The 27,597-nt window shown below is 48.9% G+C and overlaps 9 protein-coding genes across 9 annotated transcripts; 4 read left to right on the top strand and 5 right to left on the bottom strand.

The window, feature by feature from the left end:
• Positions 1-270: 270 nt before the first annotated feature.
• Positions 271-1,604, bottom strand: N7529_004436 (N-acetylglucosamine-6-phosphate deacetylase; the record flags this gene model as incomplete). The annotated part of the gene is made up of 2 exons (XM_057239963.1): positions 271-1,173; positions 1,236-1,604. The coding sequence occupies 2 exons, from the start codon at positions 1,602-1,604 to the stop codon at positions 271-273; spliced, it is 1,272 nt and encodes a 423-aa protein (XP_057099258.1).
• An 814-nt stretch (positions 1,605-2,418) lies between these two features.
• N7529_004437 (unc-93 family MFS transporter) lies at positions 2,419-4,093 on the top strand (the record flags this gene model as incomplete). The annotated part of the gene is made up of 3 exons (XM_057239964.1): positions 2,419-3,012; positions 3,064-3,767; positions 3,823-4,093. 3 exons carry the CDS (start codon positions 2,419-2,421, stop codon positions 4,091-4,093), a joined length of 1,569 nt encoding a protein of 522 aa, XP_057099259.1.
• A 349-nt stretch (positions 4,094-4,442) lies between these two features.
• Positions 4,443-6,360, bottom strand: N7529_004438 (S10 family peptidase; the record flags this gene model as incomplete). The annotated part of the gene is made up of 6 exons (XM_057239965.1): positions 4,443-5,059; positions 5,122-5,275; positions 5,328-5,495; positions 5,551-5,566; positions 5,619-5,859; positions 5,916-6,360. The coding sequence occupies 6 exons, from the start codon at positions 6,358-6,360 to the stop codon at positions 4,443-4,445; spliced, it is 1,641 nt and encodes a 546-aa protein (XP_057099260.1).
• Positions 6,361-7,100: 740 nt separating this feature from the next.
• N7529_004439 (uncharacterized protein) lies at positions 7,101-8,645 on the bottom strand (the record flags this gene model as incomplete). The annotated part of the gene is made up of 2 exons (XM_057239966.1): positions 7,101-7,931; positions 7,983-8,645. The coding sequence occupies 2 exons, from the start codon at positions 8,643-8,645 to the stop codon at positions 7,101-7,103; spliced, it is 1,494 nt and encodes a 497-aa protein (XP_057099261.1).
• Positions 8,646-10,706: 2,061 nt separating this feature from the next.
• N7529_004440 (uncharacterized protein) lies at positions 10,707-13,910 on the top strand (the record flags this gene model as incomplete). Its single annotated transcript, XM_057239967.1, has 6 exons — positions 10,707-10,981; positions 11,043-11,628; positions 11,688-12,677; positions 12,732-12,765; positions 13,381-13,543; positions 13,598-13,910. 6 exons carry the CDS (start codon positions 10,707-10,709, stop codon positions 13,908-13,910), a joined length of 2,361 nt encoding a protein of 786 aa, XP_057099262.1.
• Positions 13,911-14,517: 607 nt separating this feature from the next.
• sld5 (putative GINS DNA replication complex subunit Sld5) lies at positions 14,518-15,372 on the top strand (the record flags this gene model as incomplete). The annotated part of the gene is made up of 1 exon (XM_057239968.1): positions 14,518-15,372. The coding sequence occupies one exon, from the start codon at positions 14,518-14,520 to the stop codon at positions 15,370-15,372; it is 855 nt and encodes a 284-aa protein (XP_057099263.1).
• A 288-nt stretch (positions 15,373-15,660) lies between these two features.
• N7529_004442 (cullin family protein) lies at positions 15,661-18,328 on the bottom strand (the record flags this gene model as incomplete). Its single annotated transcript, XM_057239969.1, has 5 exons — positions 15,661-15,832; positions 15,890-17,006; positions 17,065-17,773; positions 17,834-18,220; positions 18,284-18,328. The coding sequence occupies 5 exons, from the start codon at positions 18,326-18,328 to the stop codon at positions 15,661-15,663; spliced, it is 2,430 nt and encodes an 809-aa protein (XP_057099264.1).
• A 266-nt stretch (positions 18,329-18,594) lies between these two features.
• N7529_004443 (DNL-type zinc finger protein) lies at positions 18,595-19,185 on the top strand (the record flags this gene model as incomplete). Its single annotated transcript, XM_057239970.1, has 1 exon — positions 18,595-19,185. One exon carries the CDS (start codon positions 18,595-18,597, stop codon positions 19,183-19,185), a length of 591 nt encoding a protein of 196 aa, XP_057099265.1.
• Positions 19,186-19,568: 383 nt separating this feature from the next.
• N7529_004444 (uncharacterized protein) lies at positions 19,569-27,442 on the bottom strand (the record flags this gene model as incomplete). Its single annotated transcript, XM_057239971.1, has 2 exons — positions 19,569-24,868; positions 24,931-27,442. 2 exons carry the CDS (start codon positions 27,440-27,442, stop codon positions 19,569-19,571), a joined length of 7,812 nt encoding a protein of 2,603 aa, XP_057099266.1.
• Positions 27,443-27,597: the final 155 nt, after the last annotated feature.

Consider the following 27,597-nt stretch of genomic DNA (forward strand, 5'->3'; position numbering starts at 1 on the left):
TAATTTAAGTCATTGATAATTATAGCCGGTGGTGGACAGCTGGTGTTTCCTTAACCTGTTCTTCCAGTAAGCATGCAATTCATGTCCTGGTGCAACAGGCTACACTTGATCTAGTAGATCAATACTATATATACACTAGCACACTGTAGACTATTGTGAATAGGTGTTTTAAAGATGTATTACTATCTAGTGCGCTGCTACCACACGCCGTAACCTAGTATCGAAGATGAAAACATATGGAAAACCGCCAGCGGGAAAAAAAGAAAAATATCACACCACCGCCTTCTCAGTATCGTGGATTTTAACCCCGAACTTCCAGACCTGATCCACTGTCAAAACAGACCCCGCAAAAGCATCTTCATATTCTCCCAAGATCACCAGATCCGCATCAGCCCCACTCTCCAGCGACCCCTTCACGCCCTCAAGGCCCAGTAATTTGGCAGGTGTAGCCGTAACAGCATTGATAGCCTGCGCAGTCGAAGCACCTGACCAGCGTCGGAAATTATTGACGCACTCAATCAGCGTCGCCGAAGAACCGGCAATCTTATCAGACCCCTCAAGCGTCAGCCGCGCACCAGACTTGACAATCCTCTCTCCGTTAGTCCAATCATAGACACCGTCGGGTAAACCACAAAGCCGCATAGCATCTGTCACAAGCACACACCCATCGGGGTGGGCATTGTACGCGATCTTGATAGAAGTAGGGTGCAAGTGGATGCCGTCGGCGATGATACCGTAGAACGGCCTCCGGCGCTCGCTCTGGCCGAGCAGACCGAAAATACCAGGGTTGCGGTGGTAGAAAGGACGCATGGCGTTGAAGAGGTGGGTGATCATTCGCGCGCCCTGGTGGGTTGCTGCCACGGCCTGCTCGTAGGTTGAGTCGGAGTGGCCGATGGAATAGATGATGCCGCGTTTGGTGAGTTCAGGGATGTGGGCCATCATGTTCCCAACTTCTGGGGCGGCAGTGATCATCTTGATTGGGTTTTCTTGGAGATTGTTGACGCCATAGACAGTCAAGAGGTCTTCGAAGGTTTCTGCGGACTGCAGGACTTCGGACTTGTGGATCCCGTTTCTACCAGGACTGATGAATGGTCCTTCGGCGTGGGCACCGAGGGATTCAGCGCCGTCGGTTGCGATGTGGGTCTTGGCTGTTGGAGCTAGGGAGGGGAGGACCTGTAGGAGTGGCGAGGATTAGTTGAGAGGCAGTTCAGAGGATATCTCGAGAAAGGACTGACCTTGTGGTATACTTCGGCGGTGGAACTGACGACGGTTGGCAGGTAAGAGGTGACACCGGTCCGGGCGAGACCTTTGTTGACCATGCGCAGACCCTCGTCATACTCGTCCTTTGTGTCGGCCGGGACTGAGAAGTCGAAGCCATGAGCGCCATTCAGTTGGACATCGATCATCCCCGGGGCGACGATACGACCGCCGAGATCGATGATCTCATCTGGGGACAGGTGGAGTTCATAGAAGGCTTCTTGATCTTTGAGGATTTTGCCAGTGAGTGAGTCAATCCACAGGTCTTGATCGACTAGAGATGAGCCGCGCACCAGTCGGCAATTGGTGAACTTGGTGATGCGTGGTTTCGTTGTTTTGCCGGGCATGATTTGGGTGAAGGTAGATAGATGATGGAGATAAAAGAGATAAGTCGAAGTTAAAGAGTAAAAAAGGAAATCAAGTACATAATAGATAAACGCCGAACAAGGTAACACATGTAACACCACAACTTACTGCTTCTTTCGTTATATAGTGACATTCGGCATGCCGATGTGGTAGTGACTGAACCCGGCTGCTTACCGTACTGTCCTGGTATTTGGATTGTATTTGAGCTGTAATTGAATGTCCTTGAATTGTATTTAAACCGTATTTCATGTATTTGAACTGTAATGGAATTATGAAATTTACCCGAATGCAGTTGTTTGCATGCGGATGCAACTCTATTGTGGTCGCATCGTAAGTGGATAGTTCGACTTTAACGTTGACTACTAAACTACTACTAATCATCCTGGGCACTGGCGGTAAACTTGGATACTCATGTTCCATTTCATGACTTTCATCCACTTCTTCACCGTGGTTCGCCCTATCCCCCCCCCCCTTTCTTCTCCAGAGTCTCCATCTTTTCCATTTTCTTCCCCCGCAACCCCATATGAATGATGGTGTCACATCGAAAAAAAATGGATCGAGAGATAAGACCAATCCTCGGCTACTGAATCTAAATCAATTTATTCGTGTACTAAAAAGACTAGTGTTTCTCTGCCAAAAAAAAAGTCGTCTTCAATTTCTGAACTCCCTTTCTTCAATCATTCTTCGCGCTTCTGCTTCTCACGTGGAAGCATTCCTCCCTTGGTTCAATTGTTATTATTAAGAAATATTTCCTACCAGTAGATCTGTCCATCTCATCTTCTTCCCCCCAAAATCATGACAGAGGAGAAGAAGGAACAGAGTCAGGAGATGTCAGAGCAATATGCCTCGTCCACACCCAGAGCCGAATCCGGAGTGGATCAAGCAGTGATAGGTCCAGCATGGATGTACAAACCATTGTTCAAAGTTGGCAAATGGGAAGCACCTTATTTCGCTTCCCCGGAGATGCAATTATACCTGGTGTCCTTGGTCTGTTTCTTGTGTCCCGGCATGTTCAACGCCGTTAGTGGACTCGGGGGCGGTGGCCAGGTGAACGCTCACGACGTGAACAACGCAAATACAGCCCTATACAGTACCTTTGCAGTAGTGGGTTTCTTCGCCGGCTCCATCGCCAATCGGATTGGTCTGCGATTGACCCTGTCCTTGGGTGGATTGGGTTACTTCCTCTACGTGGCGTCTCTGCTTTCATACAATATCAACCAGAATGCAGGCTTCCTCATCTTTGCCGGTGCCTTCCTCGGTGTTTGTGCGGGTCTGCTGTGGTGTGCCCAGGGTGCGGTGATGTTGAGTTATCCCCTTGAACACGAGAAGGGAAAGTACATTGCTATTTTCTGGGTGATTTTCAACCTGGGTGGTGTGATTGGTAGCTTGGTATGATCTTCCCCTCAACTTTCCTACCCCAGACCATACTGATATTCGCAGGTCCCCCTCGGCCAAAACATGCACTCCACCGCCGGTAACGTCAACAATGGAACCTACATCGCCTTCCTAGTCATGATGGCCATTGGCTTTGTGCTCTGCTGGTGCCTCGTCGACTGCAAGCATGTCAAGCGCAGAGACGGCTCCCGTGTCATCGTGATCAAGAACCCCACTTGGAAATCCGAGTTCCTGGGTCTGTGGGAGACTCTCATCAACGACTCATACATTATCTTGATGTTCCCCATGTTCTTGGCCAGCAATTGGTTCTACGGATACCACTTTAACGCCGTCAACCTTGCCTACTTCAACGTACGCACTCGAGCCCTCAACAGTCTCCTATATTGGTTGATGCAGATGGTTGGAGCTTTCATCTTTGGTCAACTGCTGGATTTGAAGGGTCTGTCGCGCCAATGGCGCGCCAAGCTGAACTTTGGGATTCTGCTCGCTGTGACCATGGGCGTTTGGGGCGGTGGATATGCCTTCCAGAAAACCTACACCCGAGAGAGTGGTGATATCGGCAAAGACTTCACTGACAGTGGCTACATCGGCCCTATGTTTTTGTACATGTTCTACGGATTCTACGATGCCGCGTTCCAAACCTGCACCTACTGGTACATGGGATCTCTCTCCAACAACAGTCGCAAGCTGGCCAACTTTGCCGGTTTCTACAAGGGTATCCAGTCTGCCGGTGCTGCCGGCATGTGGAGGTAAGCCCCCCTCTCAAAGAGAAAAAAAAAGACGTCTTTACTAAACAAAATCTAGCCTGGATGCCAAGGAAACACCCTACATGACCGAATTCGCCTCGTGCTGGGGTATCCTGGTGGGTAGCATGGTGGTCGCCTCTCCGGTGATCTTCTTCAAGATCAAGAACAGCACCGCAGTCGAAGACGACCTCCGCTTCTCAGATAACACCGCGGCCGATGTCATGGGTGATACCACTGAGCTTTCTGAAATCGAGAAACCCCAGACAGAGAACCACACTCCGACTGAGACACTCCGCGAGTCCACCGATGAGCCTACACCCAAGGCTTGAACATTTCAATGTTCCTGTATACCACGGTTCAATTTTAGATTTCATTCACCTGTCCGCTCACTAAACGAACTGCATTTACGAGGCGTGTCAAATTTTTGTCTTTCTCACTCGCGAGCTTCATATTTATTGAACGTTCAATGTCAACTCCTTTCCTTCTGTATATTATTTGGTGCCTCGTTGCTGTACGTATGAATGTGGAATATTTCGCTATGGGGTCTGTTGTCAGAGATATGTCAGGATTTGAGCTCAATGGTTTTAGCATTCCAATGATATTTCACTGGAAATGAAATATATCCCATCAATAATGCAACTATGTAATCAAAATCTCCTATCTACACGGTCACTAGAATCAAACCTTCGTCGCCGTGGGTAGAGGGACAGAGGCCTGTGTATGAGTCGCATGCTTGGGCCCCTCGGACCCAGTATCCGCCTTCGCCTTCTCCTCGCCCTTCGACAATTCCCACCCGTACAAGGTCCGATTGAAAAGCTGCAACGAAGCCTCAGGCTGATAGTACGGCACCTCATGACCAGCCTCATAAACCCGAGTGAAAGAGAAATTGCCATACTCCCTTGTCTGGCCATACTCGACACCATCAACGGTGAAAGGCGCATAGCCAGCCTTCCGGAACTGGTCACTGTGCTTATATTTCGCAGACAGGGAGACTGCCTCCCCACCAAACCAATTACAGATGTAGTCTGCGTCTCCGTAGATGAGAGCCACGCGCACGGGTCGCGAGAGGATATCTTCCAGATCGGAGAGGAAATTCGGCCAGACGAAATCGCCGGTCTGCTGGAAGGCGAAGTAGACCTCGTTATTGGACTGGGTGTAGTTTACGTCGACGCCTAGGGCGTTGAGGACTTTGTCTTGTGCCAGGTAGTTGGTATAGTAGCTTTCTGGGGTTGGATCGTTGCGGGGATGACGGATATCATAGGTGCCTCGGCCGCTGAAGGAGTAGTAGGGGCCCTCTGGTGTAGATTAGCAACTGCTTTCAAGATTATTTCCAAGTTTAATTTAGGACATAACGAACCGACGTTGTCGCGGCACATATTTGTTGCCTCGGTACAGAGTGCATGGTCGGACAGTGAGGTGCGGTTTGTCAACTTGCAGGTCAATACTTGGTCCTGGCAGCCATTTGGCATTTCGTTTGCGAATTTCATGTAGTTGTAGACGGTATCGTTGACCTACGTTGGTTAGGGTATATGTATACATCCATGTATGTTCGAGCCCACTTACAGCCTTGATGCCGTAGGTATTGTTGACCGCAAACTCGGGGTAGTATGGAGCTTGGATGCCTTCGTCGATGATGCCGTTAATTATACCAAGAGTGTTGAACTCCAGCTGAATGCCATGGTGGGTGCCATTGGCGATCTTCAAGTTCTCCGTGTAGAAGTGATCAAAGAACTTAGTGATTGTCAGTGTCAAAAGAAAAGTGGTCAAGGCTACTTAGTTCGCTTACAGCAGGGCCATAGTGTCTAGAAAGGGTCAGTAAAGGACTATACACATTCCATTTACACTCGGACTCACCCTCCATAACTTTCGGTCCACAAGTTGAAACTCTTCGACTTGATTTTCGAGTCCAACTTAGGGAGACCACCCAGGAATCCCTGCAAGACTTCCCAAGTAGCCTTGGCAGCAAGCTCAGTTGTATCAATGGCAGTGGCATTAATGATTGGATAGCGGCCGTCGATGCCAGCAAAGTCGGGGGTTTCATAAGAACCCGTAATTGGATTCAATGTACCGGGCCCCTCTTCAGCATAGGAGAAGCCTATAAAAGAAAGTTAGCCGCAATCCCCAAAGTGCATGTAGCAAACATAGCCATACCAACACCCAGCGGCTGCGACAAGAACAGCATATTCGAAACCTCATTCCACGAATGCTTGTTAATATAAGTTTCATTGTCCTTGTTGACCCGACAAGGTCCCAATTCCTCAAACAGTCCAATCAACGAATCACTTCCCGGACCACCGTTCAGCCACAAGGTAATCGGGGCATTTTCGGGATCATGACGAGCCTCAAAGAACCAAAAGAAAGTATGCTCCGTCGGTGAAATATCAACATAACCGGCATAGGATTTGACGCCGGGGGTCGTCTCACAGACGCCTTCTTTCCCGGGCTCCTTATAGCGAATCGTGACATTATTCGCCGTCTTAATGGTCTTCACATTGGTTGCATGCTTGGGTAACTGTCGTCGGAATAAAGACTCATACCCCTCAGGCACTGCAAGGGCCGCTACAACGGGCAATAATGGGATCCAGGAGATACGCATTATGGATGTTAATAAATTTGTCAGGGAACCAGGGCTGGGGTGGCTTACTTATAGAGATGGGGAAAAATGGGGCAGGTAGAATCAACTTGTATAAACAGAGACTAGTGGGGATGATTTAGACAAATCACAATCCCCAGAGGCAATGGATCATGAGATTAATTCGTGTAATCGGCATCCATTATTTCCTGGGGGGGAAAGTTTGGCGCAATAAACCAGACATGGGTTGCCTGGACTGCGATCTCCGTTGGAGTTCCGGCAGAGTCGTATCCCGGCTTGTCTTTGTTGGCATTGTACTCGACCAAGTTGGGGCTCGGCAGGGTCCACTTGGCGGGGTGCTATAGTAGTGATTCGGGTACTCCGATTGTAGGTGAGCTACGAGTGAGGGGAAGATCGACAAGATGCAGGGTTGTAGATGGATTGTATGGGCTTTTGCATTTTGCCAAGAGGTGTAGGCTCCAGTGTTTGGTCTTTGCGTTGGTTTTAGGAGCATTTTGTCAAATATGACATATATTTTGTAGGATGTAAGCGATCAGAAAGGCGATAGGTCACTGTAAATGGCGTGCTATCCATCTTTGTAATTTCTGTTGAGAGCACAGGATTATTTCAAGTTTGAATACTGTTCACAGAGATAAAGGACGGTTAAATTGTTCCCAGGGAATAATGATAATGTTAACATTAATGGATCATGGTCAATCTGATGGTCAAATAGAATCTCACTGCGTTTGTCTCCCTCGTCTGCATCAAGGGAATATGCCATTGGTGCTCTCTCTACCATAGAGAACCTTCATCGTGCCACTAGCATCAGTGTAGTAAATAGCACCAGTCTTCTTATACCCAACCCAAGTATCTGTACCCATAAATGCATTACTCCACTGGAATGTATCCCCACTACCCTGGCAATTATACAAGCTATGAATGACAGTGGTATCGGTAATCAAACCAATACCCCAGACAACAGCATAGATATGGATGGTGGCGCCGCCGACCGGGGCGATAGCACCGACACTCCAGGTACTGGGGGACAAGCTTTGGGCACCGGGGACGACAGTATAGCTCCCGGAATTCTTATAGCGGATGAAAATGCGCCATTCGCTGTCACAGGTGTAAAGCAAAGACAAGCTGGGAGTCTGGCCATACCAGGAGTCCGTTGATGGGAAGGGATTGGTGAAGGGACCAAAGAGGGAATTGGTGTTGACGACAATGTTGCTGCCTGAATATAAGTTTGCTTGTGCGACCGTGGTCTGGTCGGTGTCGGCCAAGCTGAATTTCTGGATTGCGAGCGTGGTGCAGTGCTGGGTGGCGGTGACTACTGCTTGAGTGGTGCTGACCACCACGACTGCACTGGTCGAGGTGACAGCTTCAGTGAAGGTCTGGTCAAGGGTGACATCCACCGTTGCGTAGTCGGTAGTAGTGCTTGAATCCACAGTGGTGAAGTACACAGTGGCCAGCACGGTTGAAGGAATCGTCGAGGTAATCGTATCTGTGTCGGTGATATCGGTTGTAACAGAAGTTGTGACCGAAACACTGGCAGTCTGAGTGGTGGTGACAGGAAGTGTTGTGGTAACAGTAACCTATAGTGTGTTAGGGACTGTCAAAGAGATACGAGAGATAGAGAACAATACAGTAGGGGTGGCTGCCGCAATAGTAGTAGTGATAGTGACCGTAGGAGTAGTCAGATGCAAGCAGTTACAAGCATTGGTGATGAAGGCCTGGTTTTGCTTTTGAAGACAGGATGGCGTAGCAACGAATCCACGCTTCTGCTCCGAGCGACGTCGATCATAGATGATATCAGTTGTCGTGGAAGCGACCAACGAGACGACTGTACTAGGCACGACATCCGTCACAGTAGCAGTAAAGACATCGGTGATAGTAGCAGTATCAGTAACGTCAATGGTGATGACAGTCGACACAGTCTCAGTCATGTCAATGATCTCAGTAACGGGGGTGGTGGTGAAGTCCACCTCGGTGGCAGTGAAGAAGTCACTGACAGTGATTACAATGGTCTCGGTTGCGGTGACGGTCTCGGTACCTGTAGTGTATGCTGTGGCGGTTGTGGTGGTCACTGCAGGGGTAGAAGTGGTAGAGATAGTCTTGGTAGAAGTCTGAATTCCCAAAGCACTTGTACAGAAAGCATCTGCTTTCGAGTCGAGCTTGAGAAGTCCCACAACGAGAGTCTCGAGTAGACAAAAGTCTCGTTTCTGAATGATTGGAACGTCTTCATTGACGGGGAGTCCAGTGGTTAGACCGATGAGGGCGGCTGTCGCCAACGCCAAAATTCGGATCATTGTATAGGAGAGAAATGCCCGAGGAATTGTATTGGAGGTAGGAACTGGAGCAATTCGCTGAGTATTTATACTTTGCTACACAATCTACCGATTCTAGCTTTGAGTGCTTCGACCGAACATGCTACTGGGAGCATAGTCGTTCCGTTCCATTGTGAGGATGAACAAGCCGACGTAGTTGGCACGAAGACTGAGTTTAGTCCCAGAACTGTAGGACCAAGTCAAAATAAGCGGTTTCTAGCCTGGTTCGGTCACTAGTCTCTGCGGGGTGTAGCTTAGCTTGGAATCAAGGCCAGTCATTGAACGACAAGCTTTCTCATTGTCGGGGTGACCGGGACGGGATCAGCCAGTATGAAAGAGTAAGCGACGAGACTAGACGCCGAACAGACGATGGCCAGTGAGGTTAAAGTTCCAGTTGCCAGATTAGGGCAAGCAGGGACAGCATCAAGCCCGGACAAGACCGAGGACCGAGAGCAACTGACAGGAAACTTCGAATTGAATTTAAGCTAGACAAACGCCACTATGGCTATTGATATCACACACTTATAAGTAAATACTTATCGTATAAAGTACTAACTACTCAGGTAATAATATATGCACATTATTTTAGACTTCAAAAGAGCACTCCGTACCTCGACAGATTAAGATATCAGGTATTACGTGCTTCACTTGCATAAACACTAGTTAGACCCATCAGCAGGCCACGTCTGTTTCCTACGAATTTTCGCCACACGGAGAGGGAAGTATAAGCCGAGGGTTCCTGGAGGTAGGAACGCCCAAGGCATCAATCTGAAAATCAGGACATAATAAGCAGAACATTAGTCCTTTCTTCCGAACACATACGTATGCGAATAGCATTACGATCACATAGTTTATAATCGTTTATCCTCGTTGTGGAACGGACTCTTTCTAGAGCTGCCGATCTCTGGAAATTCGACTCGCATATCATTTCCTGAGCATTTGCATAACATAGGCATATATTTAGAACCGAACTGGATGATAAATATTGTATTGGTACAATAATAAATAAAGTATTCTGTAGCACGTACGGAGCAGTAGAGGGCAAGTTCAGTTATTATTCGTCAATTGTTCAATTCTCTCGATATTGACGCGTTATCCTCTTCCTCTTTAACCTCAACCCCAAACTCCCCCTTGATCTTGTTTCTTTTCCAGCATTGCATACCGCCACACAATTCCCCTTGAATATGACAATAGAGATGATTATTGGGAACACACCTTGCAAGTTGGCCTTGCAGTGACGCAGATTGACTAAGAGGCCGGAATAACCAATTCCGAAATTATCCCTTGAGGCCGTCAGCCTCCTACGGTCTTAGACCATGAGATCATCCCAGCCCATCTCTCCTACACGGATGGGGGTGCTCATTTCGCAAATTACCGTCTTTGATTGGCCAATTCGGGGATGTCAAGCGGAATACCATGCCACAAAGACAACGAGAGGGCACAGACAGCCCCCTGATTCCCCACCACGTAATAAAAAGACCCATAAAAAAAGAACAAAGAGAGAAAGGTCACAAAAAGAAGGAAATGAAGGCTTCGCACGGTATCAACTCCGATATTACACGTTGGTCAGGAAAACCTATTATTCTGTGTGCAGAGGGGGACCTTAAGACGTCCCCGGAGCCGTTTTCTCCTCGATCTCGATTAAGTTGTCTCACAAGTGAAACCCACGATTGTTCAACCTCGACGATTTTCGTCGTTCGTTTCAAAGAGTGGCGGTCAGATCCACTCTTCAATTTTCTAATCTCATTCTCTTCCTGTCTCTGTCTCTCATTTTCATATCTTAGAAACCCAGGTTGATGGGTTCTAAAATAAGACCTTGCATGACCAATATCTCCAGCCCATTATGAGTGCCCCCTGAGGCTGGTTCTAATCGGGATTATTTCATATTTATGCATCCCGGCACATTACATGGGCATTAAACTCAATCTGAAAAGTCTTGCAAGACGAAGCTTCCTCTTATAGTCTCTGGACGGGGCGCACCATTACCCTTGGGAACTCTTCTGTCTACACTGCAAACAGACTGTGGGACTCAATTGAAAGATCATGGCGGCGCCAGAGATTCACGTCCATGCACCCATGGAGGATGATAAGAGATCGGTTCTAACAACGATCGCCGAGAGACCATCAACTCCGTACCCATCGCATCCGATTCCTCAACTTCAGGGTCCCTTTGAAGAATCCATTGTGGAAACGACCGATAATTCCGGAAATGATTGGGTCGTGGAGATTGATGCACAGACACGGAGGCGCGATCTGTTAGAAAATGATGAATATGAACGACTCTGTGGGAGGAAATGGCGCCAAAGAGAATCGGAAAAGTGAGAGAGAGACTGATAACCCTCGTACGGGGTCGTTGCATGCTAAACTTTGCGTGAATAGATTTCATCCGTTTTGGAAATTGATCTCTCAAATGGTGTTCGGAGTGCATCTCCTAGCCAAGGGATTGGCAAGATCGGAAGTGTCGGTCATGAAGATCCTACAGAATCATGTTAATGAATTGGATGGGTTTCTGGAAAGGACCACCGAGGACTTCTTGATTGTACAGCTAGATGTTCGCACCCGAATCCAGTATCTGAGTCTACCTCTGAGCAACCTGGACGTCTTCGATGAGATGCTTGTGGACCGAAATTTCCGACTCTCGATTGTCTCCTACAATGATCAGATTGAACATTCCATTGACAGATTTACCCGTACGATCACTGACTCCCTCAAAGACCTACAAAAGGCCAAAGAAGCAATGGGTGCCCTTTGGTTCTTCTTTAAGGAACTCAGCAACGAGGGCTGCTTTGCATCCGAGAGTCTCAAGGCCTTTCATCAAGCTATGACAGATAATATGGAGGGTTGGATTGTCGCCATCTCCAAGCTTCGTCGACAAGGCAGTGCTCTCCAAAAGGCGTTGAGCCAACTTGGTTTGGCAACTACGGAAATGCAGCGACGTGTGGGGGTTGCGAGTAGAAAGGACGTGGTGAGTTGGATTCCCGTAGGATCAAAATTCCGATAGTTATATGGGCTAATCCTCCCCAGCGATTGTTTGCGAAACAAAATAATAAGGCCATGAATCGAAGCAAGTCTGTCAGACAGAGGCTTTTTGAGAAAAGGTCGTCTACGATCTCAGAGAAGCCGCTCCCACGCGATCCATTATCCTTGAAACCAAGGACTCCAACGACTTCCAAGCATTTCGATAGTCCTCCAACCACAGCTAAAGATCAACCGGACACTCCCGCACGTCGACCCAACACCAGCGAAGGAGTTCGAAAAAGGATCCTGAATAGAGCCAAGTCATGCAGTGCTCTGATAGCAGAAGCCGGCGCTGGCGCCGAGAAACCACCACCCATTCCTTCAACACCTTCAACGCCCGGAAAGCTAAAGCGAAAGCTGTCCAAACCCTTCTTACTAAAACGGTCCGCTAGCGAAAAGCTCGACTTGAGCAAAGACCGACCCCGAACCGCACCTCAACCATTACGACCCTCACGAAGCGTCTCTATAGAACAACTACGAGCATTCTGCACAACACCACGACCTCGAACCAGACAATCAATGGTCAAATCGCCCACACAAGCCCGCCAAGAGGCCCACGACCAACTTACCAATGGCCGGGAGACCATGAAAAATCAAATCTCCCAATTCCTCAAGACCGACCGTGTAGTGGAGGCCTGGGACAGTGTATCGAAGAACGCCTCATGCTGTGTACGCCCCCTCGCCAAGACAAAAGAAAAGTGGCCCAGCAGTATTTTCCGCACCAAATCATCCACCACACTACAGAATAATCAGGGTGATACGCTCTCCGGGCCGGACCTGGAAAGACAGATGTCATGGGTGCAAGAGACTTCCGATGTATTACCTACGCATTCCTTCAAAGCCAAACCGGAAACCTCGCCCCGGATCCATGTTTTGTCAGTGCAGATGACTCTCGATGCGGAAGCTAATGTGGCTGAGAGAGAGGCGAGTTTGGATTTAAGAAGCGAGAGCTCTATTACTGCGTTGCCGGCTGTGCCGGCGCCTCCCATTCCACCGGTATGATCAATCAATCAAGCGTTGATATTTGGATATTTTGCTGACTTGGTTTAGATTACTTTGGAACATCGATCTACATTGATTGAGTGTGCGCAAGGTTGATGTTTGATATTATCTTTCTATTAGGATCTAATCTATATCAGAATGTAATACATCACCACTCTAGCATGGGGCAAATCCAGTTAATTCATCAACCCAACTAATCCAGCTATTCAGGTCAATAATTAGTCAAAGCCGAGTACCCATGCACAGCCTTGATCAATACGCTGTTCTCCATTTTTTCCGTCAGCCTTGCGCCCCAGTATACTTAGTAGATCCATCACGATTGGCCGTAATGACTGCGCCACGCGGTTGAAGATCAGTTTCAGTTCTCAGTCACTTTATGTTCTTTATCACATACGTAACGTATATATTTGGAGATTTCTCAACCAATTCTTTGTTTTTTTTTTAACTAATATACCTCTTAAGTACTGGTACAAAAATTAACATACAAATACCACCATAAAACGGAGTCGCAGTACTCCCAGCCCATTTCAAACTGCAGCCTAATCTGCCAAGGACCCACCGCCCCCCCAGCCCCCGTTGACGAACATCTTGATTTCTTCTGCTTTCCTTCTTGATCTCGCAAGAACTTCAAGTGATCCCTTTCTGTCTGTCTTTCCAGATACTAAAATGGCTCCTCTACACCCTCGCTGGTGGTGAGTTATTATATCCGTGAAACTGAAACAGAGAGAGAAGAATACTAACTCTCAAAGCTCTAGTAATTACTACAACGATGACTGCAACTCAACGTGGGATTCTTGGGGTCGATGGGTAGCTTTCGCTGTGATTGTCGGCGTAGCTTTCCTTCTCTTCTTCTCATTTGCGTAAGTTTCCGCAACCTCAATCCTAAAGAATCCAGAATCTAACCCCTTCACCAGATGCTTCAATGCCCGTCGCCGCAGAAACCATGGTCGGCGACCTCTGACAGGAACTGGATGGATGGCACCTCCCCCTGGACCTCCACCACCAAATCAGCCTGTCTATCAGCAACCAGGCTACGGTGACCCATACTACCAGCAAAACGCACCTCCGCAATACAGCGCAAACCCCCAGAACTACGGCTACTTTGGAGCGCAAAACGCACCTCCCCAACAGCAAGGAATCGAGCTCCAGCAGCCACCACACGTGTACCATGCCAATAACGGATATACGCCTCCTGCTGGGCCGCCCCCGAATGGTAGCAAGGTCTAGATCTGATCCTAGACAACCCAAAGCTTAATGAGCGTGGCTTTGAAGGTCTTCCGATATTGCGTTTTCCCATAAATGCAGAATTCTAATGGTTTATGGCGTTTATCAACTTAAGGGCGCAAACATGAATTTCTTGGTTTCAATCTCAATACCCGCATGGGTGGCTGTTTTTCTTTACCTATAATGTCTTACGGCTTTTGTGTTTTTGGATGAAGCTTTGGGTTCATACTTCTCCCCCAGGGTAAGAAAATCTGGGTTATGAATTTCTGAGTTATCTCTCGTACATTGTTTTTCTCTAATGACATATTCTGATCGGCCGAAAAGCTTTGGATAACGTTTCGAAATAGAATTAGGGTTGCTTTTGACAGCCAACTGGTTGGTTCAGATGTAGATCTCTTCGGTTGAAAGTAGAATGTCTAAACCGAACATTGCGCTTGAAAACTTTTCTGCATCTTTAGTAGAAGAACAAATAAAAAATTCATATCAAAAACCTCTTTACAATGCATACTGTGTATGTGAATAGTTGATATGCCCACCGCTTAGTGGATACGCCCATGTCGCGGACTCCGCCCTACATTGATTTTCTTTGCGACAACCCGCAACAACCAAAATGGACATTGACGACATTCTCGCCTCCGTTGATCATGGACCAGGCGCAAGTCTTGAGTCCGCAGGACTAGACCACCAACTCCTAACGCGCTTTTGGGTCGCCGAACGCGCCGTCTCAGAAGTCCTACCATGGCCCGCACCACTAATGGAGCGCATGATGGACCGCGTACGGAATCAGGTAATTCACCACGGGCATAGCAAGTACCATCACCAGCTAACAAAACCAAACCAGATCGAAACAATTGAAGATCTAGCCGCTTCGTCGGGCGACGCAACAATAACAACACATACCCACAACCCCAACCTCAATCTCCGTCTCTCAATCCTCCAAACCGACCTCGCTCGCACCCAATACTTGATCCGCAGCTTGTTGCGCGTGCGGCTAGCAAAAATAACGAAATACAGCATGCATTACCTTGTCCAGCTTGGATCGCGAAATCAATCCTCCCACACACAATCCCAATCTACACCCTCATCTCAAGCGAACCAAGCTCCCGAGGACTCTATACCGGAGATATCATCGTTGACGGATCCGGCGCCTCTTTCGGGGCCGGAGGTTTCATTCTTGCATGCGCATCAGACGCTGTTGGCGGGCCACTTTGGCGGGTCGTTCATGGGTGCGTTTCCGAGGCAATTGAGACGGTTGGATGATAATGCCGGTGGGACGAGTATGATACAAGGGCCGGAGATGAGGGAGCTTGTCTTTGTACGCTGTCTCGGGGCTAGTGTGCCTGTCCTTGTCGGGGGCGATGAGGAGGAGGAGAGTGGGGTTGTGATGCGGATGGGGGATATTTGGGGAGTGAGGTGGGAGGGCGTTAAAGAGGCTTGGGGGAGAGGGGAGGTTGAATTGTTGTAATTTAGGGTTTTATTTGATTTGATACTCATAGCGGACGGTTCTCGATCTCATGGTTGGCGTTGGTTACGATATGTATATTCATTTTATACACAATTTTTGGCAATAAATCATTGATGGCTGAAATCATATGTTGATTCGTTTCAATTCGTTCTCCCCCGGAAGACGCCAATCGCTAAGCTCAGATAAACGCAAGCAATTTCCCCTAAACAACCACCGATGCGAGGACTGGATCATAAGATCATGAGATGGAGAGCAAGGCAAAATTTCAGATACGGGTTGTCGCTGTGTCTATGCAACATACCCATAGGTAGGTGGCTCCTCGCCAACTCGCTCCAGGTATTCACGGTCAATCAGGCTCTCAATACGCCGCTTGATCATGTTGACATCTGGTACGAAGCGAGAAGAAAGTTGGGAAAGAGTCTCGGTCATCAATTGAGAATGGGTGAGAGTTTTTCGTTGCCTGGAAGATGTTAGTCAAGTCTGTCGAACCACACGGCGATGATAGGGAGAAACATACTTCATTATACGAACAATGGCAGCTTCAATACTGCCACCGCGTTCTTCATTCATCTTCTTCTCGGTGTCCTTGCGCTGATCCTGATTTTCGACCTTGTTGGCGCCACCGCTGACGACTCCAATGCGTACCTTCACGAAGGGGCTGTGGAAGTCGTGATTGAAGGTGAATTTATCTGTAGGCTTGACATCTTTGCTCATTGGGTCTTTCTTTAAGACTCGGGTTTTCGGAGCAACTGCTAGTGACTGCAAATTACGGATGAGATCGTGATCGGGAATCTGAGTGCGAGTTTTGATCTCATCAAATGTGATAGCCTCGCCATCCGGGGTGGTATTGAATAGTAATAGGATGACCATGGCATACGTTGATACATTGAGCTCATATCGTTGTACCTTGCCGTTTGAGCGGACAAAAGTGGCTCGAAGGTCTCCGGTTCCCATGCTGGCTTGCCACGAAAGTTTGCGGCCACTATGTTTGTCAAGATAGAAACGCTCAAAGCTTTGTTTGAGAGTATCGATTTCCTTGGGGAAAATGCAAGATAACTGGATGTCCCCTTCTTTCGTGTTGGCCATGATTTCCATTGGCCACATTGTACTGGTGAGCACATTGATCTCCAAGTCCACCGGTTTTTGGTCAGGATCACCATTGCGGGCAATGTGTTCCTTGTAACTGGTTGTGAGATCTTCCGAAACAGTCATGTCTTTGAACATAGACTCGATGCGCTGGGTGAATTGATTGCCGACCTCCATCTTCATCTTCGAGATCATTTGTCGTTCTGCGTCCATGCTTACAGAGCGTTTCATCAGTAGACGGCGGGACAAGTGCTTCTTGTAGTATGTTTCAAAGAGATCCTTGTCTTTGATATATCGCAGCAGCATAATACCGTTGTCCAAGAGAGTGTCCACCTCATTCTCGGTCTTTCCTTTGATTCCCTTCTTCAGGTTTTCATCGAAGAAGAGCGAGAGATACTCGGAGCTTCTGGAGTTCATGTTGATGAATTCGGCGAAGCTGGCACCAATTGAACTTTGGAGGCCCTGATCAGATGCGAAGGCGTTCTCCCAAATGCCATCGAACTTCGTCTTGAGGGCAAGAATGTCGTCAACCCAGCGAATTGCCGAAACTGTTTGCTGATTCTGGGGCTTTTCCTTGTTTTTTCCCTTGTCCGTCTTTTTTCTCACCTTCCCCGCTCTTCTCTGCCGGCGGAATGGGTGCCTGAGCTTGAGGCAGGAGGATGGACGAGGCATTGATTTCCTTGCCCATCTCCACCACACGTTTAGTGACCACTTTTGTCAAAGCCTGTTTCTTCCTGTCAACTCTTGCGTTAAGCAGGTAGACATGTTGTAGCCCTTCTAATTGATCGTGGTCCAGCATATGTCGTACACCAGTTCCTTCGAGGTTGACGACCTCGTCAATATTGCTCCGGATCAGCTGCTGATCAAGCAACTCAAGAATTTTAGGCTCTGTCCCGAGTGCTAGTGTGTAGCGGCACCGCTCCTGTTCTTCTGCAATTCTCTCAGTGGCGATCCGGCAAAATGTGGAAGCATCTCCAATTTCCAAGAGCCGCTGCCCTTCTGCCTGATAGAACTCTTTGCTGGTCTCGAGGAACGCCGGCTCAAACACCGTCAAGTAAAGCTTCGAATTTTCCTCTTCTGTTGCAGTTTCATAAAGGCCCTCCAACATTTGGATGCAGTGCCGTATAAGCGGACGCTCAACGATGTGACCAGACCGTTCTAGTTGAATCATAAACAATACGGTTGATTCGAGTATATCGATGACGGTGGTAGAAGAGCCAGTGCGAATGGAAGATCGGAGAATTTTGTCACGAAACAGTGCCATACAAGTAACGTATATGGAGGGCTTGGTGTGGGATGTGGTTATCATGCGATCCTGCGCAGGTTGTCAGCAATATTCAAAGCATATCGTCTCCCAAGAAAAAAAGGATCTTACCATGTACATCAGAACATCGGTCACCATGCCCATACATAGCTGATGATCTTCCCATGCGTCCTTCAGAACAGCTAGGAACTTCTCACCCGCCTCTCTCCTCTCACTCGATTGATCCTGGGCATCGGTGGATTTTTGCGCCAGCACTAGGCTTGACGAAATTGAATCTGTAATGATCTTTTGAACATTGGTTTGTAGCCACTCCGATTCTAAGCTTTTGACCTTTTCATAAAGCTCATCACCCCGCACCATCAACACGATTTTGTAGGCGTGGCGATATAGTTCCTCAAATGATAGAGACGAAGCATTTTTCGTGTTGATTTCAGTCAATGAGGAAGAAAGAACGGTCCATATGGAATCGAAGTCATCGGTTTTCGCATGCGAAAATCCCTAGAACGATTTATAGTCAGTGAATAGTTCCATAAGTCTTTTTGGTCCCCCACGTCCACGTACCCTTCGTGGGGCTCGAATCTTGTGTCGAGCTCTCATTGCTGCCATTTTCAAAGACTAAACAGTCAACAAACAAGTGAAGGATCGCAAGAAGCGGAAGAATTCAAAGAAAATGTTGGAGTTGTCAGTTGGAGAACACACTCCGCGGAGAGGCCACGGAAATTCTAAAGTTCCGGTTATCGCTGACGAACGATTCTATCGTCATTCGGATTCTTCAATCTTTCTTTTTTTGAAACTCTTAACTTGCCCTTTTCGAATCTTTACTTTGACGAAGCGAAACAGCATCTAAATCAATATCAATTGAGCTTTCAATCATGCGCTCTTTCACCTCGGGCCTTCGCCCATTGAACGCTTTGTCGCAATCACACAAGATCGCACGCATGAACTCGCGCTTCCTCTCTACACAACCCTTTCATTCGCGCTCAGCTCTCGCAGCTCTCCCTCACCAGCGTATCTTCGCCCATACACAACTGCGATGCAACTCAAGCGCCTCTCGTCCTCTCACCGAGTCGCCATCGCCTAAAACTCAGGCCGAACAAGAAGCCGAATGGGAGGCGGCGAACAAGGAACGTCGCAAGAATGAGGAAGCATACCGTATCACTTTTACCTGCAAGCCGTGTGGTCATCGTTCTGCACACCGCATGTCCAAGCAAGGCTACCACCGTGGAACTGTCCTCATTCAATGTCCCTCGTGCGACTCGCGCCATGTTATGAGTGACCACCTCGGTGTCTTCTTTGACAAGAAGACTACACTTGAAGACCTTTTGAAGGAGAAGGGTCAGACATTGACCCACGGTCACACTGATGGAAGCTTGGAGTTCTGGGAAGATGGGTCTGTGAAGAGTTATGATTTGGAAGGTAAGGAGAAAGAACTTGGGTCTCCTAACGAAGAGAAGTCGGCTTAATTTGATTTCGTCTATATTGATGTGCATGCATGGATTCTTGGTGGATTCGGGTTGCATATAACGGTGTCAGTTTATTGTTTGTTGTATATAATCTTGTATATTATGGTGATGAAGGACGTGACTCTCCACTTTCAGCATGGCAGGATCCAAGCATCGATGAGAAGAAAAGAGGATAAATTTGGGGTTATATATTAGAAGGAACTTGATTTCATAGTATTCCTCATGTCTGATCTTTAATGTGCTTCGAGTAAACAGGCTATGCAGAATGATTCATATTCTTCTGAAAATGTATATACAAGTAATTTAATCCCCCCAAACGCCATTTTTTAGTATGCCAATAACACCATTTCATGAGAGATGCAAAATGAATGCCACCTGTCTGTCTACCAACCGCGTCTCTTTCCACGGTGCTCCAAGCCCTTCTCGCGGCGCTTGTCTCTCTTCCGCTCGTTCTTCTTCATCTTCTCACGTCCGTACTTTTCGGGATCAGCAACCGCGTCAATACGACGCTTAGCCCGTCGCCCTTCACGGCGTTCCTTGATAGCCGCCTGGACCCTGGAGATCTGCTCCACGTACTCCGAAGTACCGAGCTTCTTCTGAAGAAGGTCCAAAACCTCGTGACAATTGGACACAAGGGACTTGTACGTATTCTGGAAGGTCTCATCCGACGAGCGTGGCGCCGGGATAGATGGATCTGTCAGGTGCTGCAGGGGAATAAGGATGACACGGAGAGAAGGACGGATCTGGTCAACATCGATATGACGAATGAGTGCGGCAAGAAGTGTGATGGAGGCTGTCTTAGGAATAAGGGCCTGTGCTCGTCCACCAATAGTTTCCCGGCGCAGAAGAGAAGAGATCTGCTTGAAGATGTAGTGCATGGCAGATCTGTTGGATTCCACCTTGACTTCATCCTTGGTCTCCTCCTCAGCGTCGCTGTCAGCATCCTCCTCGTCCTCGGATTCGACATCCTCGCTTGCTAGTCTTGGAAGTTCCAGCCCATTCTGGGAGCAACAACGTCCAAGGAAGACGGTGTTGCGCACGCTCTGCATAGCCAGCTCTTCCGTGATACCCGGGGTGCGGAGACTGCGGAGTCCAGCGCGAAGAATTTGAAGCATTGCCGGCTTGTCCATTGCGAGACCAGAGCTTCCAATTAAGGGAATAGAAGCGTAACCTATGGCAGCATTTGTCTTGGCGAGATCGGCCATCCACAAGCCCATAAGGTTGGCGGCGCAGGTCTTGACCCATGCGTGGGGGAAGAACAATGACTCCTGGACAGATGCCCAAATAGAGGCACATTCCGGGCTCAGAGCGAGCGTGGAGGCGGTCTTGCAAAGTTTTGTGAAGAGCTGCAAGGCGAAGTAGAGAGCTTCCCAATTGCCATTCTCATGATCGTCAAGAACGGGCTGCATCAGACCCGGAAGAATTCCAATGACAAAGCGAGCCTGCTTGTCTTTCTCGGTCTGCTCAGCTTCAAAGTAAATGCGCATGGCCTGCAATCCAATACTGCAGAGAGCCATGTTATCCGTCTGCTCCAACCATGACCGCAGTGGAGTGAGGATGGTCTTCATCTGCTCCCGATCCGCACGGTTGTAGAACTCTCCTAGCAGAGTACCTGCCAGCTCGCGACATTCGGGCGACTCGTCGTTTGCCATAGCAAGGACAATAGGCAGGAAGAAGGTGCTAATGATGTCCTGGGCCAATTCTGGGCCAGTCTTTGAAAGGAGAGTGTGCATTGCCTCCATAACAGACTGCCGTCCGGATTGATGCTTGTAGTCCAGGTTCTTCGCAAAGAATGCAAGTTGCTTGGTCCATCGGCTCTTCGCCTGCGGGTACTCAATCAGGAAATGGACGTAGGTGCCTCGGGCAAGATCACGGGCAGACCGAGTCTGGTTGGTAACCATCATGGTCGCGATGTGATCCATCAGCTCATACATTTCCGGCACGACGAGTTTCCGGGACATCACCGCTCGGATAAAGTTAAACGTCACACCCTGGCGATCTGGCTCTTCGATATCGGATGTCAGACGCTTAAGCAAGTAAGCAAGGTGGCCGTCACGGAGCTTGGTGTCCTTGCGCTCACGCAGCATGGAGGAAATCAACTTCAGGGATGCCTGGGCTGCCTCAGTGTTGGTGCTGGGAGACTCTTTAACAAGCTTGACTGCTTCGGTGAAATAGACATGCGAGTTCTCGTCAATCGCAGGGAGTGGGAGCTTGATGATCGTAGACAGCAGACGGAGAGCAGAGACCTTTACTTCCTCCTGGGCTTGAACGAGCGAATCGCCGATGATGGGAATGAATCCAGATAAGTTAGAAGCCGTCAACAACGAATTGAACTTGTTGAGGATCGCACGGAGCACATCCAGCGAGAACCGGGTGAGCTTGTAGACGTGGGAGGAGGTTGTACCCCTCTTATCACCTCGCTTGGCTCCTTGCAACCTGACCAAGAATCGTTCCTCGGATCTGGACTTGGGGGCGGCCTGGGCCTCCTCTGGGGCATTTGCCCGGTATGACTCCTTGATGACTTCGTAACAGAAGACCAACAGATCACGGCTTTCTGCATCGGGGTTTCTCAACAATCCAATTCCAATTCGTCGCATAAGCTCATCGAGCTTCTTGACGAGGCTGGAGTTCAGCTTTTCTCCTAGTAGGGCCTGCAAAGGTTTGATCAAGTTTGACAATTGGCCGATGGTGGAAATCTTCGCGAGTAGTTCCATAGAGTCGTAACTCTTGCTGCTCTTCACCTCGACCATCTTGCTGGTGTATCCTTCGGCGTCCTTCTCTTGGCCGACTGTGCCGAAGGTGTCATCCATGACGACAGCAACCAGGTCTTTCAAACAATAGTCCAGATCTCCTTGTTTGAAGTGATCGGTGGTATACACAAGCATGGAGTGGACAGTGAATGAGAGAACGTGAAGTTGGTAACCGCGCGCTAGGACGGTACGGAGTTCCTTAAGGATGTAGCCGAAATAGACAGGACCCAGAAGAAGTGAAAGTTCATTGAGTGTCTTCCGCGCTGTATCGCGAGAATCCTGTGCTTTACTCTTGAGAGTAGTGCAGACATCTTGTAAGACAGGTGGCAAACGGATAGCCAGCTCCTCCTCGGGAAGAATCATGAGGAGCTTGACGGTGGTGATCGAAGCAGGGAGACGCAGACTCATCTCCTTCTCCTGCTTGTGGTGGATGTACTTGGTTAGGAAAGGAATGAAATTGGTGGTCAATTCCGTCGCAACTTTTGCAAGAGAGGGAACGGATTTTGCGAGTGTGCACATGGGCTGCTCAATAATTTCCATCTTGTCATCGTCGGCATCGGTTTGGCCATCGGTATGGGCCATCGTCGCCTTCTTTCGCTTCATTGCACTGGAAAGAGCATCCGACATGCGACCGAGCAATCTGAGAATGTTCTTCTCCTTTTCAGGCTTGCTCGCCATGTAGCTACGGTATCTCCGGAAGTTGGCGCGGAACTGACCCCATTCCAGCCATTCTGAAAGGGCCCCGAGGGTCGCAACACCTTCGGCGATTAGGTTGTGAGCATTTTCATCAGCGGCATCCTCGAACACGAAATGCTCAATCAGGGGAATGAAAATGGAGCCCAGGTTTGATGCTTGAATGCTACCTTGAGCGGCATCTCCAGCCAGACGGCGCAAAGCACGTTGACGACGATGCTGCTGAATATGAAGAATGTTGGTGAAGAAAGAAGCTTCCTCGTCATCGCCAACCAGGAGGACATGCATGTCTTGCACAGAGGGTCTGGTGGGATTGAGCTTAACAAAGTAGCCAATAACAGCGACGACTTCCGAGCGAATCAGTTCGGACTTCTGACGGATACCGTACTGCAAAGATGGGAACAGAACGTCGTTGATCAGGGCCTCGAACTCAGCGTCTGGTTCAGTGCAGGTTCTGTCAATGAACCGCCTCAGACCGAAAGAGGCGCTGGATCGGACAGAGAGCTCATCTTCATCCCTGACATGGAAGAGCATGTTGTAGAGAAGAGGCCTCCATTGCTTCGCAGTTAAAATTTGGGACAGCTCGTCAGTGATCTTTCTGAAAGCATTCAAACGTCTCTCGTAATCGGGCTCAAGTCTCTTGAACGAGCGAGAGTTCAAGTCTGCACAAAGCTCAGCCACTTCCTTAAGCTGCTCATCATGAGTAGCAAAAGCGGCGAAGACTCTGGACAGCACCTCTCTGTTCGAATCATCTTTGAAATAATCAAACATCGAGCAAACTGCGTCGAACACCTGCTGAGCAAGCTCGGCATCTTCCTTGGGGTCCCACAGGGGCAAGAAGTGCTCAAGAATCTTCAACAAACCAGATTTGGTTCTTGGGCTAACACGGTCTGGGGGTTGCCGAAGCATATATGTCGTAATGCTGATGAGGCTGGCGGTCTCTTTAGAGGACTCGACACAGGGGGCCACCAACGAAAGGGCATTGACTCCTGAATAGAGAACGGGCTTTGATGGACCTCTCTTGAGAAGGCGCCCGAGGTGGAATAGAGCGTGCTCCAAGTAGGGAGAGAGGACCTCGGTCTTGATTTGCTCGGCTGGGAAGTCAGGCATCTCTTCGCTTTCTTGCAGGGGTTTCCCAGTAGAATGGGCAACCAGGGGCACAATGATTTCATCCAAGACATAGGTCTTGACTTCATCGCGTGCGGATTCAACTGCGAGACAATCGATGACCTTAGTCAATACCTTGTCATTGTGTTGCACCAAGTAGAATGTGGACCTGGGGAAGGAGGCCCAAGTATGGAACAAGCGCAAAAGCCCTGAAACACCCTGGGCGGTCTCAATAGGGAATTGGTCCATTCTGCTGTCGATCATCTCTTTGAAGATTATACGGACATAGGGGGTCCAGTCTCGGTCAGAGACGATCGAGAATACCAGGTTGAGACATTTGATACATGTCTGACGGATGCTTTGGAACACAGCCAAGTGACGCTCATCTGTACTCTCGTTGGAGATGGCCCGGCATGCTCGCACCAGACAGTAAACAACAACGTCCATGGTTTGCGGCGCAAACTTGGTCATGCGGGTTTGAAGGGATTCAAAGACAGAGTCAATCAACTTGAGTAGACCCAACTGTCTCTTAGGACTTGTCAGATCTTGGTCGTAGACACTTGGGTCAAGATCATTGTTGTCCTTGACGGGGCGCACACCTGCAAGAGGACCAAATGCGAGTTGAATGAACAGCCCAAAGTCATGCTCTGAGAGATGCGAGATAGTGCGAAGAATGGTCTTGCGTCTGCCAGCTTGGCCTGCGGCGGCTGAGCCAGCCTTGGAGATCATTCGTCCGTACAAGAGTCGCAAGAGCACAGGAAGGAGGGTGTCTCGGTGCTCGGATTTGATCAAACTCTCTTCACTACCAACATTCACAAACACAGAAAGCTCATCCTTGAATCTAGATTCATCCAGGAGATTAAGCAGGTTCTCCTGATACGGGAGCACATTGGGATCTTTCCAGGTGAAAAGAACCTTGAGGGCATGTCTCTGTAGGTCGGAATTACCGTGACACAAAAGTCCTAAGACTGCCGTGTGAACCTCGGGGGCCTTGAACAACACAACAGGGTTGAGGAATCGCGCGAACAAAGAAAGCATAGACAATCTGTCTCGGAAGCCCCAGCGAACCTGCGCATCGCTCATATCAACATCCTCGGCAGCATCCTCGGCATCCTCATCCTTCGCCTCGCCAGCTGGGGGGCATCATCTTGGTCATCGCGCAATGCCCATGAGAGGAACAGTGGCACAATTTGACGCGAACGCTTCTCGGCAACTCCTGGGACGGCGTTCAATACACGGAGGGCATGGGTTCGCGGAGTGGCGGGAAGAATTTGGGCAACGGCATGATCTTGCTTGAATTGTTGAGACAAGACAGCTTGGGGATCTTCCGTGTTCCTAGCATTCGCGGCGAGAATCTTTTCAACCTTCGCGACATTGTAGCACTGGAAATGGCTGTTGACGAAAGAGCTTTCGTCATCTTCCGGTACAGCTTCGTTGAGCACCTCGGAGTCCCGCTCTTGCAGCCATTGAATTGACAGGTCGGACACGATCTTCTCGCCCGCCGGGTGTTCGCTAATAGCCTTCAGAGTTGCAGCGGAGTCGTCCCACAACGGAGCCAGTTTTTTTGAGAACAAACCGAAGCAGAAGTAAGGAACTAAGGTGGCCATCCATCTACGGTCGGAGATTTGAGGGTAGGTAAGGGCGAGCTTTCGAATATGCATGGAGATAGTCCTCACGCTGTCCATGGTCAGTGGGCTTTCTTCGATTTCGATGGCCAATTCCACAGGCGTGGGATCTTCCTTGGCAATGCGAACAACCAGCTCGCGTAGGATCTGAAGAGACACAAGCCTGAGCCTGTGCGATGGGCTGGCCAGGTTCACGATTAAATCCTGAGCAAAGGCTTCCAGGGCGGGGTGTTCCAGATCCGCGGACTCTGGGAGGGATGTGATGAAAGTAAGCGCGCCCTCTAAGAAGACAGGCAGACGGGAGAATCGTGTAGCAGTAGCGATGATGGGCTGCAAGAGTTTTGAGTCAAGCTTGTCAACTCTGTTGGCGAGTTTGACATATGTTTTGAATCCTTGACCAAGGAAGAACATGAGGCCCTTGGTCTGGTCATTATTGCCTTCAGCGGCACCATCTTTGAAGGCCGACAAAAGGTTACTATGCAACTTGGAAACCATGTTCAACATGGTAGCATTGTCTGCGAACAATGATATAGCGGTAGGAAGTTTCACCAATGCGTTCAAGAAGGCCTCGTCCTTTGCAGGGTACTCCAAAGAATCATTAATGCGGGACTTGAAAGTATCCGGGCAGGAGATGTAGCCGGGCTGCGAGGTTTCGGGGGTGATGCAGCCAGCCTGGTGCAGACGGAGCAGGGTGAAGCAGGTCTCCCGCTCCGACTTTTGCCATGATGAGTTAATGAACTTTTGGAAAGGCGAAAGAAGCAAGCTCTGGAATCTCTCGGATCCCCACTCTGAAAATGTTGTACAAAAGAATAAGAAATATTTTGAAAGCGCACCAGTGGACACCAGGTCCACGATGGTGCGGAGAGATGGGAGCAGCTCGTCCATTGGGGACTGTTGCAGGGAATATGCAACGCTTGTAAGAAGCTTTGATGTCGTTTCTGGGGATACATCGGATACCGAAACCTGCTGAAGCAGAGAGATTTGGATCTGATGGACGATCTTCCAGTTTTGAATTCTGACACCCTTACGGGTTGTTACAAGAAGGAACATTATACGGCAGCACTCTGTGAGATTAGGGTTCGGGGTAGTAGATTTTGAGCGCTCTTCGATATAGGCTTGGACTGTGTCGAGAATCGGGCCGAATGTTTCGGGGGTTGTGGCGTGAACGAGACTGACCATCAAACCGCATACAACTTCTGCGGGATCGTTGCGGTGTTCGCTGGTCGGCGGGATCTGACGCAGAATGCAGTGGAGGATGTCCATACCATTGGAGTGTAGTCCATTGTTGACTCCCCGGATGGCATCGGAGAACATGTTCATCAGTCCTCCTCTGTAGCTCTCGGTGTCTTTGTTGTCCTCGGCGGTTTTCGAAATGTCGTCAAACAAGAATGATATGGCAATCTCGAGAGGTGCTGGATTCTTGTAGTATGTGAGCCCGGCCTTTCGGATGAGGAACGACATCGACTCGGCGGCGAACCTTGCCACAAACGGTTTTTGTCGCTCTTTGCCGAGATATGGGGCCATGATACCGAGCAACTGTCGTAGATCTGGCACCAATAATCGAGAGAGGAACTTGAAAATCCATGCCAGGCAAGTGAAACTCCACTCAACGACCTCAATGTTTGGGTGTGTGGCCGCAACGGATGACACCAGTGTCACCGCCGTAGCGAAATGCTTTTCGAACTTGACTCCCAAATCCCGAGCGAATTGTGCAAGCAGACTCAACAGCGGTTCCATAGAGATCTGCTCTCTCTTCTCAATGAATTCCACCAAAAGTTCCATAATCTTTTCTTCGTGGTATAGGACTTGCGCAAAGCTCTCGGACAGAGGGTTGACACGCCGTACGAATGTTGTAAAACTGTCTGAAAGGTTCATTTCAAACCAATGATCGAGAGCCGACCGGAAATACGAGGATGTTTCGTCTTCATCTTCGCCAAAACTGTCCCGGCGCACGCGGTGAATCGGGTCGATTTTGAGCTTCGAGATGCGTGATGAGAAACCCTCGAATCGGTGATTTTTAGTGGTTTCGGTGCCTGTTTTCAGGCGCCTGACAGGCTTCGCCTTTGAGCCTGTTCCCACCATCTTGACGAATCTGACAGGCAGTACTATTGGTGAGAATAGGTACTGGACATTTTTTTTGTCTGATCCCGCATGGAATACAAAAAAGTTCATCGGAATAGGAAATTGTTTGATCCGATAATCTTATCGAGAATTAGTCACGTTGCGATAAGAACAAG

The sequence above is a fragment of the Penicillium soppii genome (assembly GCF_028829465.1).
Source record: "Penicillium soppii strain IBT 18220 chromosome Unknown utg000004l, whole genome shotgun sequence".
NCBI classification, from domain to species: domain Eukaryota; kingdom Fungi; phylum Ascomycota; class Eurotiomycetes; order Eurotiales; family Aspergillaceae; genus Penicillium; species Penicillium soppii.